Here is a 13,795-nt window from a genome sequence, read left to right as displayed (position 1 = left end):
GCATACAACATCCACTCGCATGCGAGTGGGAATGAACCTCTTCCAAGTTTACTAATTCACTGTATTTTTTCTCTCTCTCTCTTTCTCCCGCAGCACCCATGTACGAGAGCGATCAGACTGACCTAGAGAATTATGGTGAATCGACAGGATGTTACTATAACTACAATCACTACAGTGAGGGCGATCGTATCATGACAAACGAACCCTGCCTCAACTGTACCTGTCACGATCGTATGCTGATGTGTTACCTGCGGGTGTGTCCATTCACCAAAGCCATCGGTCAGGACTGTACGATTGAGAAACGGGAGGATCAGTGCTGCCCGGTCATAACCTGTCCGGAAGTCGAAGTTCAACTGGTGGACCACCAGACGGCAGGAAGTCCCGATGCTTCCGGAACCCCATCCACGGCAGTCGGTGAACCGGATCAGTATGGATGTTCGATTGAAAACAGATTCTATCCGGAAGGAGCTCAAGTAAGTTCGCAATAGCACCAACCATGTATCCATCGGAGGGCTCTAAACATTACGAATTTATTTTCCAGGTGCCATCAAACCCCCACAAGCCTTGTGAATTGTGCTACTGTATCCGTAACATGACTACCTGTGTGATGCAAGAATGTACGTTACACATTGATGGATGTCAGCCAATCTACAATAAAGGCGTCTGCTGTCCAGTACGATACGATTGCGGTAGGTTTACTGTTTACTGTTCCGATCAAGTGCCAACAACAAATCTAACCTTGTTCCTTGTTTTCTAGATCACAAACGAGACTCTACTCCACTGCAACTGGAAGATGAGACAACAACAACAGTACGCCCGACACCTGGCTTCATCCTGACGACCACGATGTCTCCAGCTACCACGACGGATTGTGTCCATAGTGGCGAGGTGTACGCGGACGGTGCCATGATCGTAACCGATAAACCCTGTGAACATTGTTACTGTATGCGAGGAGACATCGTATGTGCGGTCCAGGAGTGCGGTACTCCACTGGAGAATGAAGGAAAGAACTGCACGGCCCTCCCGCCGGCACCAGAGCAATGCTGTCCGGATACGTACATGTGTGATGGTGGACTGGAAGCCACTACTCTGCAACCAGCTTCGGGTGATAAATTGGCCGATGAAGTTGCTACCACGACTCGACCTTCGATAGCCAGCAGCGACGAGAGCAAACCAACCGAAGACGAGGAAGATGTTCAGCAGCAGCATATCCCACATGAAGGTATTATGGTCGATGATAAATCGGAAAGCGAAGAGGAAGATTTTGTCGGAGAACCGATTCAACACGAAGATGCGGAGAGTGAAGATGACGAAATTGAGCCCGAAGTTCCGGTTGCCCCAGCAGCTGATGAAAAACCAATCGCTACAACTGCCCAACCTATCCACGCTGATGAGAAAGAATCTACAACCCCAGCTTTAGTTCAGGATGAGAAAGAAACAGAATCTGAACCTGCACCGGCAGCTCCGATTGCTTCCGATGACGAAACACAGGAGGAACCTCAAGTCACGGACGGACCCGCTGCGGCAGCAGCCGATGCTAAACCCGAAACCGAACAGGCACCCGAGATTGAAGAACCGATTGTCAGCCACGAAGAACCAGCTACAACTGGACAACCGATCGAACCCGAGAAGGATCTAGCAGCACCGACAGCCCATGCCGAAGAGGAAATTGCTTCTATCACCACGACTGCACCGAAGGAAGTGGAAAGTGAGGTACCGGCAACCACAACTGCTTTCGCGTTCACCGCTAGTGACGATGATATCGGCCAAACGACGGAAAGTCGAACATACCTGCCACCAGTCCATGATTCCGAAGCTACTACTGCTCGTGTCGCACCAGAAGAAATCACAACTCCGGCAGCTGCTGAGGAAGAAGCTCCAATCGAATCCGATCAACCGGAATCTCCAGTTGAATCCGATCAACCGGAAGCGTCAGCTACCACCATAAAGGCGATCGAATCAACTACCTACACTAAAGAACCTGCTCACAAATCGGAAGATAATGTCCCGGAAGAGCAAGACTTTGTTGAACTGCCACCATCGCTCATTGTTACCGAGCTACCACCGATCCCATCGAGTGAAGCTCCAACTACCGCACATATCCCTGAAATGCCAGCCGAAGAAGTTCAAACAAGTTATCCATTGGAAGCGGACTCTCACGTCCTGGATGAATCGACCAGCTCCACGGCAGCCTCTCCAGTCGAGGAAGACAAGAAACAACCTAACTTGGATGAACCAGTCGAAATGAATACCATCATCCCACTGGAAGACGAAAAGGAACCAGAGGAACCGCCAATCAAACCAACCGAGAAGGTACCTGTCCAGGAGCAAATGTTCCCCGAAGCCATTCCTGGCGAGGGCGATTGCTTGGTCGATGGCAAAACTTATCAGAACAATGCGATTATTCCGGCCAGTAGCAAGTGTCAGACATCGTGTACATGCGCCAACAGTGTCGTTCAATGCGAGATGGTGCGGTGCCCAGCTGCTCCTGCCAAGGATTGTGCTCCAGTGCCAGCCGTTCCTGGTGAATGCTGTCCCACGTACAAGTGCAACGCACTGGAACAGGAAGTGAGCTCGTATGAATCGGATAGCGACGATGAGGATTCCCGACCACTAGCTGAAGATGCCAAACAACCCGAACCAACCGAGAGTTCGTCCACGGAAAGCTCGTCCTCTTCGTCGTCGAGTGGTGATGAAACTGAAGAATCTAAGGAAGACGACGAACAGGAAGAACAGTCCGAAAGTGATTCGACTTCCGACGATAGCGACGAAGATGACGAGTCCAATCAGATTGAAGATCTGCTATCAGTGACAACCAAACGGCCAACGGTCACAACTCCAGCCAAGGTTGAACAAGATGAACCATCCGAAAGTGATTCGTCCTCGGATAGTGATGAGTCAGATTCCGATGAAGTCCAAAAACCATTCACGACCGTTAGTCCAGCTGTCATCGCGGAAGAACCGGAAGTCACGACTCCGTCTAAGGTTTCTGATATTGAGCCGGAGCAACAGAAAGTCACAACTTCGGCACCTGTAGCTGATGAAGTATCACCAACTGAACAGCCAGCTGCACTACCCGTTGAACCCATTGATGTGGAAAAAGATGATCAACCAAGTATTGCCACTACATCTGCTCCTGCATTTGACGAACAGACTACTGCAGCCGTTGCTGCTTTGGACGAAGAAGTGAAGAAACCAGAAGATGAAGTAATTGTTGCTGCTGTGCCAACGGAAGACGAGCCTGAACAATCAATCGCCGAAGTTACAACAGTTCACGTCGATGCTCAAGCTGACGAAAAGGATGAAGCACCAGTAGAGGAAGCAGCCACAATCGCACCTGCCGAGCCCGAACATGATGCCACCCAAGCAAGTCTACCAGCGGAACACGACCAGGAAGCTCAAGATGAAATACAACCAACTACTTTGAAAGTACAAGAATCTGCAATTGAACTCACTACTTTGAGTGCACAAAAAGACGAAGAAGAAGTTGTAAAGACAACTGCCAAGGCTGAGGAACCGATCGCTCCGGTCGAGAGCCATGACAAACCTGCCGATGAAATTAGTCTGGAAGAGAAACCAGAACAGCCGGCAACCACTCTGACGCCAGCAGTTGCAGATGAAATCTCTCCAGCCGAAAAAGAACAGGAACTAGAACCGCAACTTCCTATTGAACATGATCTACCCGAAGCACCGGAAGCTGAAATTCCGGCAACAACCGAACAGGCTGCTGTGGAAATTGCATCAACAATTCCAACACATGACGATGGCGTCCATTTCCCTGCAGAAGAAGCTGCACCCGACGACGAGGAAAAACAACCTGAGCAACCCATTGAACACGACGATAGCATTCACTTCCCAGAGGAAGACGAAGCAGAATCACCGATCCTGAAACCAGCTGTCGTTGACGATCATGTTGCAGGTCATGTTGACGAAGAAGAAGAAGAAGACCACGAAACACCGAAACCAGTAGAAGCCACAACTGCCCAAGCGGAGACTGAAGCTGAAAAAGACGAGCAAGCAATCGTACCATCGGTAGAAGCAGAGCAGAAACCGGCAGAAGAAGAGCCAGTCACCATTCAAGCAGTGTTCGCACCAGCGCACGACGAAAAGGAACCAGCTGAAGAAAGTGAACCAACAACAACAAGCGCACCGGTGAGCCATGATGAGTTGCCAGAAATGCCAGCGGAGGAAATTCATCCACAGACACCACTTGAGGCGGATGATCAGATTAAGGAACACGAGGAAATTCCCGCCACAACAGTTAAAATTGAGATTGAAACTACACCAGCCCATAAAGTTGAAGAAATTCAACCGGAAGTCCATCCTGCCGTTGAAGATGAAAATGTTAGCTCCGAGGAAGAACAAGAACACTTACCGGTGAGCCATGACGTCGGTGGAGAAGACGAGGGAAGCGATGAAGAAAGTGAAGCTGATGTCCAGGAAGTTCCGGCTCCAATGTTTGAAGACCATGACCAGCATGAACACGATAAACCGGCTGAAGAAATACCGAAACCAGTGGAAACAGATCAACCGGCTGTCGTTAGTGAAACAGAAGCAGAACAACCGAAACCAGCAATCGTCAGTGATGAAGAGCCAATTGAACAAGAGAAACCAGTAGAAATCGAAGCTACTACGGTTAGCGATCACAAGCCGATTGAAGAGGATGCTAAGCCCACGACTGTAAGCCAGGCCGAAGAGTTATTAAAACCAACTGAAGCAGCACCCACAATTGAAGATGATCAGAAGCCGGTAGAACAGGAGCTAGACACTAGAGTCGAAGATGAACAAGAGAAGAAACCAATCGACGAAGAACCCGAAGTGGTAAGTGATAGTAAACCAGAGCCGGTTGAGGAGGAAGAAAAGGAGACACCAGCTGAAGTTGAACCAGCAGTAGTAAGTGATGTGAAACCTGTTGAACCAACTGAGGAAGAAAAACCATTGATCGTGGATGATGAAAAGCCAACAACTGAAATCGAAGGCGAGAAAACTCCCGAAGTTGACAGTGCTACTACAACCGCAAGTTCCGCCGACGAGGAACAAAAACCAGTAGATGATGAGCTACCAGCAACAACTCAAACTGCATTGGATGAAGAAGTAAAACCATCAGCCGAAGATAGTCAGAAACCTGTCGAACAAACGGAAGATGAGCATTTACCAGCTATTTCAGCTGATGAAGAAAAGACTCCAGAGATCGAACTGGATGAAGCACCGAAACCGACTGACGCAATTGATGAAGAAAAACTGGCAACAACAGCCATCCCAGTGGAAGCGGATTCTGAGGTACCAGCAGATGACCAGAAACCAATGCAAGTTGATGTAGAGCCGGCAGCTGCAACTACTACCGCTCCTGAGAGAGACGAAGACAAAGAAGCTCTGGCACCCGAATCCGACGATACTCAAAAACCGGAAGAAGAAATTCCAGTAACACAGGCTGATGAAATAGAAAGCTTACCTGCTGTAACTGATGCTCCTAAACCAGCCGAAGATGAGACATCTAGTGCCGTTGAAGAACAAGTGCCAACGGAAGATGAAGTTGATGAAGATAAACCACTAGCGACAGATGCTCCCATCCAAGACTCGCAAGAACCAGCTACTACTGCTAGCGCTATTTCTGTTGAGGGCGAAAAGGCACAAGAACCGATCGAAGAAGTGAAACCAGAAACCGAACCGGAAGCTGATGAAGTCGAACAAAAACCAACGGAAGCTCCAGTCAAGGTTGACCAAGACATGGAAGAAGAGAAACCAGCTGCAGAACCTACGGGATCGGAAGAATCTGATGAACATGAAGCCACAGAAGTCGTCCCAGAATCAGATGCTCATGAAGATGAAACAGAATCAGTTGCAACAGCTGCTCCAGCTGTTGAGGCTGACAAAGAAACTGAACCAGCTGATGAGATTGCCAAACCAGTGGAAGCAGACCAAGCAGAGACACCAGTTTCGACAGATGCACCAGTGCCGGCTCAGGAAGAATCCAGTTCAACTCCATTGGCTGATGTTGAAAAACTACCCGAATCGGATGAAACTGCGGAACCGACAGAGAAACCAGCCATTGAGCCAGTGGAAGCTGATGAAACTGAGAAACTCACGGAGGCTCCTGTTGTCGAAGAAGCAGAGCCAACCCCAGTAAGCACGGCCGACGAACATGAGATCCCAGCTGTAGAACCCGTCGAAGCGGATGAGGAAGAAAAGCCAGCTGTGGAACCCGTTGAAGCCGACGAAGAAGAAAGTCCAGTCGTCCAGGAAGCAGCTCATGATGTTCCGGAAGGTGAAGAACCTGTTCCAACTACTTCACAACCACAAGTAAGCGATGAACATAAACCTGAAGCTATCGACGATGAAAAGGTTGTTGAGTCTGAAATACCTACGACGGCAGCTCCAGCATTGGACGAAGAATCTAAACCAGCAGCTGAAGAAGCAGACCAGCCAGAAGGAGAGGTTCCGGCTACTGTCGCGCCTGCACAAGACGCCGAAGTAGAACAATCAACAGTAGTGGATGCTGATGACCGGGAGGAACCAATTGAAGCTACTACTTTAGGTGCAGCTGAAATTATTCCTTCGAAAGACTCAGACGAAGAAGTGAAACCAACTGATGATGAAGAGAAACCGGTCGAAGTTACTACGCTTGGCGCCGAAGAAGTGAAACCAACTCCTGAAGCTGATGATCAGGTTAAACCTGTTGAGACAGAGGAGGAAGAGCCTAAGGCTACGGAAGCACCAGCAATTGTAACTGATGAAGAACAGCCCAAACCAACGGAAGCCACTGATGAAGAAGATAAACAGAAACCGGCTGAGGATGAATCAGCTCCAGTTTCCGATGAGGACGAAAAACCAGCTGTTGAACCTACGGAAGCCTCGGTTGGTGCAATTGACAATAGAATTGAAGAAGAAACGGCCAAACCTATCGTAGAGCTACCAGCCACAACACTTGCTCCTAGTTTGGCTGATGATACTGACAAACTGTCCGTTAGCGATGAAGTGGTTCACGTGGATGATGAAGTTCAGCAAACATCGGCACAGCCAATTGTGGATGAAGAAATCCAACATGCTCCCGAACAACCAGCCGAGGATGGTGAGGAAACTGAAGATCATTCTCTGGTACCTGCTACTGCTGAGCACGATGAAGAGGAAGAACACAAACCAGAACCGGCGCTGGATGCCGAGGAAGAAAGTAAACCCGAACCTGTCGAACCGTCTACTTCCAGTGCTCCTGCCGTCACAGTTCAGGATGAACATGAAGTAACGGAAACTCCGGTTGTGGGAGAGAAGGATGATTCTGAAGTACCGCAAGTTAGTCAAGATGAAATTCAAAGTCCAATCGAAGAGAAACCTGTGTCGCCGGAAACTGCTAAGGTAGAAGTGACCGTCTCGCCAACTGAGGCATCCGTTGAAGAGGAAGAAGCCCCCTCAACGCCGGCACCAGTTAAAGCTGATGAACCTGAGCAAGAACAGGAGCGTACAACCATTGCCGCCGAGGAACCAACAAAAGAGACTACAGTCGCACCCGTTGTTTCGGTACTCGATAGCGAAAAGGAAGGAGAACCGAGCCAGGATGAAGTTCAGAAACCTATTGAAGAGGATGTTAAACCTGCCGAAGAGAAGCCTCTTGGAGGTTCAGATGAAGTTGTTGAAAGTGCTAAACCCGATGTTGCAGAAGAAGAACCGAAACCCGTGGAGGATGATGAGGGTCTACAGCAACAAGCGAAACCCACCTTTGATGACAAAGAAGAACAGAGACCAGTGGACGAAACAAAACCAGCAGAGCCTGCGGAAGACGAGGAAGATTTGCAGCAACAGTCTAAGCCAGTGTTTGACGATAAGGAAGAACAGGACAGTCAGAAACCGGTGTCTCCTGCTGCCGAAGATAGCTATCTTGCAGCAACAAGCACTAGTAAACCAGATCAAGGTGAAACTCCGGGACCATCTTACGGTCCTCCTGGTCAGCATTACGATACTGGTTACGGTCATATGCCACCGCATTATCCACCATCATCGTACGAAGACGATTACACCGACGAGGAAGATCCGGCTGCGTTCGGTCCTGGTACCTGCCGATACGGTGGCAAACTGTACGTCTCCGCACAGCAGATTCCACGTGATGATCCGTGCGATTTCTGCTTCTGCTTCCGAAGTGACATCATCTGTCTGCAGCAGTCCTGCCCGCCACCGATCAGCGGTTGCCATGAAGAACCGATCTCCGGTTTCTGTTGTCCACGGTATGAGTGCCCGGTCTCGATGGCCACGGTGCTCAATGTGACGACCAGTACCACCACGACCACGACCACGCTACCGCCGCACTTCTTGTCGCATGCGTACAAGGGTACCGTGACGAAACGGGGTTGCCAGATCCAGGGTAAGGCGTACAACGTCGGAGAAACGGTTGCGTCGGCCAGCGGTCCCTGCATGCGATGCACGTAAGTATTCCGTCTTTTTATTTGCGCGTATGGAGTAAGTTATGGTAGAAGGAGGTTGACTATTGTTGTTTCCTTTTTTCCTCCCCTGTTGTTTAGATGTGGCGGAGACGGTCAGATGAAATGTGAACCCAAGGCGTGCAGTCCCGAGCCGATGCTGCAGCAGATGATTGCCGTGGCAGCATCTCGGAGGAGATGAAGTGGTTATGCTAACGAGCAACTGGATTAGGATGATCGCAAGAGAAAGAGAGATTGAGAGCGAGATTGCGTGCGTATAAACTTTAGGAGGTAATCTCGAGCTAGCACTTTTTCAAACGAGAGAGAGAGAGAAAGATAGAATTGTATGATAAGGTAAATGGTAGTGATGGAGATGTGGCTTTCGCGGGAACGCGAAAAGTGTCCTCTCCCGGCAAGTAGCGGAAACTAGGAAACGATATAGGAGACATCACACGAAACAATGTAGCTCATTCAATTAAGACTTGACTATCTCACAGAAAGTAACAACGTAATCACACATCTACATCTACACACACATATATAGAAGCCAGCAGTTTTTTTCCTTGAACTGAGACAACGATTTCTACCAGTGTTCGCTGAATTGACGTCGGCCATTGTGGTTATTATTATTATTAGGCAAATGGCTGACTTTGATGAAGCGAATTAAATCCATTTTTTTTTTCACTTCGTGTATAGGAAAATTCTATTTCAAAATCTAAATATCAACCCTTTAGGTGGACAACTAACTGTTAGGAAAAGCCAGAACGTGATCGTCGTGTCTCAAACAATTACTTCTAGTCTCTCTGTTTTACAATTTTAAATAGAAGAAAAGAAAAAGAAAGCGAAGCACACACAACACTCACAATGACATAAATCGCCGAAATCTTGTCTTTATGTAGTTGTTTGTTTTAGAAACGCGATATAAAACTGAAAATTTTGAATTTGATTGAACTGGAAACCATACATGAACACAGATACGAACAGCCACACGCATACATCGAAAAGACATCCCTCAGAGCGCTCTTGTAAGTGTAAATCGAACCTCAACGTGAATGTTATTTTTTATACATGGATATGAATATGCATTTCCGTTTTTTTACGTGTTAAAATTATTGATTTTTGATGTAACACCGTGTAATAATCGCTAGTAAGAGGAGTGTGGAAAAGAGAAGCACCGACTCGCTTCTCGTAATTAATGCTCCACCAACACACCGCATTTCGGAGCCGTACCGAACACTCACACACATACACACGCACAGACGAGACACACTAGGTTTAAGAGAAAGAGAAGAGAAAGGCCGCCCCTAACCCTCAAACCCCCGAGAACGTATTCAATGCTCACGTACATCCGCGTAACTAACCAACACAACACCGGTGACAGACCGTCGATGAACAATGGATTCCTTGGAAACCGACCCATCAAAAAGTCATTCAGCTTTCCAAAGAACTCATTAACTATTGGCAGTGTTACCAAACTTTCACTCATCTACCGGCGAAAAAAATAATACGATAATACGAGATACCACTACAAACGAAACCAGTGAGCCACACTCAAACTTGCCTGACTAGGGGAGTAAAACATGAACGAGAAAAATATACAAGTACCAACAAACCAACAACCCACACCGAGAAAGACCGACAAGAAATAAGAAAGATGTGATATGTATTTTTATACTTTTTAAGTGCTGCGGGCAAACATTCCACGTATACAAAACAAGAGCATAGAAGAAAAAAATCAGCAACATCATTCCCGAAACACACGAGTTCATGTTTTGACCATGGTTTGGTAGCAAGCGACAGAACACTAGGGAGTATTCAACCGCTGACAGTTGACAGACAGGTCGACCTAGTGGTCAGAACTACAACAACAACCGCTTGAGTTGACATCCGTGGCGGCGGTAAGCCGAGAGAAGCAAACAAATTTACCTTTTTCCGACTCTCTGGTCGTCTCTCTCTGCATGCTGTCATCTTGCACTAAATGGATCTTTCCTCTTCCTGTCAAACACGGTTTGAGATTGGCTTGCTACGATCTTCGCGTCGTATCGTAATCGAAAAAAATCCGAAATTGTATATCTCAATCTAGGGGCGAGCAGAGAGCGTGAAAGATGTAAATATTACTTATTTATAGCAAGCAGAGAACATTCAACACTAGGGTTTTAATCATTGTCGAACTAAAAAGAAACAAACATGCTCGAAGTAATGAAGAAAGTAATAAATATTAAATTAATTAGAAGAAACCATTAGACAAAGCTCAAAAGGACATTGAAAAAAAGAGTATTTTTTATCTTAGTTTATGTGTTTCTGTCACTTCTTTTTATATTTGTATATTTGCCATAATTTTAATCAGTCTAATAATCAAAACGCAATTTTTCAAAATATTTTTTTTGAAGGAAAAGTTGAACGAAACGAATTAAGCAACATTCAAGTTTAGGAAACCTCCCTTCGGACAAAAAAAATATATATTAAAAGAAGAAAAATACAAAACGAGTATTGACTATCGATTTAAATGTATTACTTAGCTATTAATTTAACCGATACATTCAAGTAGATCGAACAGCAATGAAACCGAGTGCAAAGTAGTTGAAATGTAACAGAAGATCGATACAAAAACAAAAACTGACTGCCAGGAACGCTGTGTATGTAAAAAGAACGATACAAAATTTACTAGGCCCCAAAACAAAATCCTCAGATCCAAACAAAACAAAAACGAAAGAAAACGTGAATGCCTGAACCGGAGCGACATTAGCTTGCCTGTGCCGTACTTTCTCCTACTGATGCTTTCAAACGTTTGAGCAATCGAAAGATTATGTACCAGGAAAACTTCAGAGAATTTAATATATTTCAGAGAAAGAATCTACTTACATATGTTCAAATTATTGAGTCAACAAAACATAACCTACAATCCGCAAGTTTCGTCTTACGCGAACTCACCCCTTTGAAAGTGATCGGAGAAAGGCAACGGCACTGCCGCGACCAGAAATCTTGCTCGGGTTCAACCAATTTTTAAGTTATTGAAAACGAAACCGAAACAAAAACCGCACTCACTGTGCGGGAACAACACGTTTGTGGAACAAAACGAACCCAACAAACTTCAAGTGAATTTTCCTTCGAAAAGAATCGTCCCATCCCCACCCCTCCCCCCTCCACCTTGCAGACATTTAATGCGTTTCCTTCCGGACACAGCAAGTTATGCAGCAAGCACAAAATGTGTTAAAGAAGAAGATGCCAACCGAAAGAAAAGTGAACACGTGGAAGGAAATTAGAAAAGCAAGATCGCAAGAATTAAAAATCAGGATATTTTTAAGTGTCCTTTTATACTGAAGTAAAATTTTTACGTAAAAATTTAATAAAAATAGCCAGTGTTGTTTTAAATTGTCATCCGAAATTTTAGTGACCATCCCCAAAGACCGTTTGACAGCTTGAATCATAGAATCGAGTATTTTCCATGCATTTTGAGTATGATCCGGTTAGCGTGTATTCTGGGGACAGACTGCTTCCCCCCTCATTATCGAAATGACGGAATGAGCAATGAAATCTTACTCGACTGCATGATTTTTTAGTGCTCGATCGGTCCGATGCTAGAATTTTCGCCTGAGTTGACTGCTCGATCAACCTGATTGACAGTGACATTTTAAATGTCATTGAATATTCGCTCATTTTATGAAAAAAAAAATTAGGCGACTTACGCCATTTCACTACACTCCAGCTAGAGGAATGGGTTAAGGTAGACAGTTTTGTTAATTTCCAGCGAATTTCAACAGTTTATGCTGGAATTCTAAGAAGAACTGATTATTTACTAGTTCTGTACAGAGCTGCTATATGTCACTATCAACTAGTAACTTTGCACGATGAAGATTGGAAAGCTTATGTCACTGGACTGTTGCCAACCAGGCTCTAACAATCACCATATATTGAGTGTCTGAGAGCCGATCTGTCATAATTTAAATTCTCTTGATACGGCCACCTGTCACGACGCCATCTTGATGAGATCAAAATCGGAACTTCAGAATCAGCTGATTGAAACCAAAGACACCATATTAACAAGATAGCCAGCTCTCACATTTGCCGAACAAATCATTGGCAACATCCTTTTTTGCGAATATGGCGCCCTCAGGCGAGTCCACATCGAATCTAGTACATAGAAGTATGGAAGAGAAATGTCAAATTCATGCGCGAAACGTAAACAAACAATCAGTAATGCAATTGGTTCACGGTTTACCTCGATTAGTGCACGAAAGTTAATGAATTTTGGGTCGACTCTCTCACAATAACTTGTCGGTTTAGTTAAAATACAGCAGACAGTGTTTTGGGCCATCAAGTGCAGGTAATTTTCACAATTCGAGAATCGCTATGAGTATCAAAACATCGCACTGTTTGGGGCTCGAAACCATCGAAACGCGAGAGGCTCAACGTAATCGGTGTACTTTCAAATGGCTGGTGCTCACATACCGGTGTCAGATGGCTGTCTCGATATTACACTCACCAGGACGCTCATTGATTGCCGATGCGATTGATATTATCTTCATTTCTCCTGTCACTGCTTGAATACGATGTGACTAAATATTAATCAAACAGCATAAACATTGAATTTTATTAATTTACACCAATAAATTTCAAAGTCCGAAGACATTTTGCAAAGAACAATGAACTTTATGAATATATATTTATGTGAGTACTCTCATTGATTTTTTTAGTTCAACATGGAATAGGAGAATGAGAGAGAAAACAAAAAGAGTCGCCTGTCTTTGACTGAGTATAGTACTACTTGGTTATAGAACTATCGAGTATCTCATTTGACAGACACTTTGATCGTACCGATTACAATTGACGATGATTTTAGTCAGTCTGTCAAGGTCATTTGACATGATTGACAATTTGCTACTCTGGTTCTCTATATCCGAAAAACTTGAAGATTTTAATTTAATTTTTATTTTTATTCAAAAATGTACTGAAAATCAGCATTTTCTCACTCAATGCCGACAGATTTCCGATCCAACCGGTTGGAGGCGAAATTCATTCGGAATCGGTCGTTACACTGAAGTCGGAATTCATTATGATTTCCACATGGAATTCCGTATGAAAATTTCTCGCCGATTCGGAATTCATCCTGATCTGATAATGTGGGTGGATAAGACAGAAGTACACACACTAAGATTTAATTCCTTTGTTCGGTAATATTTTTGACGAGATCTTTCGGTAATCTATAGGAATAACCGATATTTCGGTACATGGGTTTTATTTTACAACAATTATGCAAATTTTCACCGAACGATCAGTTTAACGTAAATATTCATTACAGAATTCTGTATTAGATATACAATTGATACGGTAAACCTGAATAGTCGCCGAATACGGTAAAAATCGTACTGTCCGTTTGGTAAAGTTATCTT

General features: G+C 45.2%; 1 protein-coding gene across 4 annotated transcripts in view; it reads left to right on the top strand.

The window, feature by feature from the left end:
• Positions 1-11,760, top strand: part of LOC131426143 (titin homolog) — a 204,438-nt gene extending 192,678 nt beyond the window's left edge. For all 4 annotated transcript variants that reach the window (XM_058588602.1, XM_058588599.1, XM_058588601.1 and 1 more), the window contains 4 exons: positions 94-473; positions 542-689; positions 758-8,411; positions 8,508-11,760. In XM_058588602.1, coding sequence (XP_058444585.1) covers positions 94-473; positions 542-689; positions 758-8,411; positions 8,508-8,607 — 8,282 coding nt within the window. In that variant the 3' untranslated portion in view covers positions 8,608-11,760. The remainder of the gene's footprint in view (positions 1-93; positions 474-541; positions 690-757; positions 8,412-8,507) is intronic.
• The last annotated feature ends 2,035 nt before the right edge of the window (positions 11,761-13,795 follow it).

The sequence above is a fragment of the Malaya genurostris genome, chromosome 1 (assembly GCF_030247185.1).
Source record: "Malaya genurostris strain Urasoe2022 chromosome 1, Malgen_1.1, whole genome shotgun sequence".
NCBI classification, from domain to species: domain Eukaryota; kingdom Metazoa; phylum Arthropoda; class Insecta; order Diptera; family Culicidae; genus Malaya; species Malaya genurostris.
Note: the sequence above shows the minus strand (reverse complement) of the source record. Positions and strands in the feature narration are given on the sequence as shown.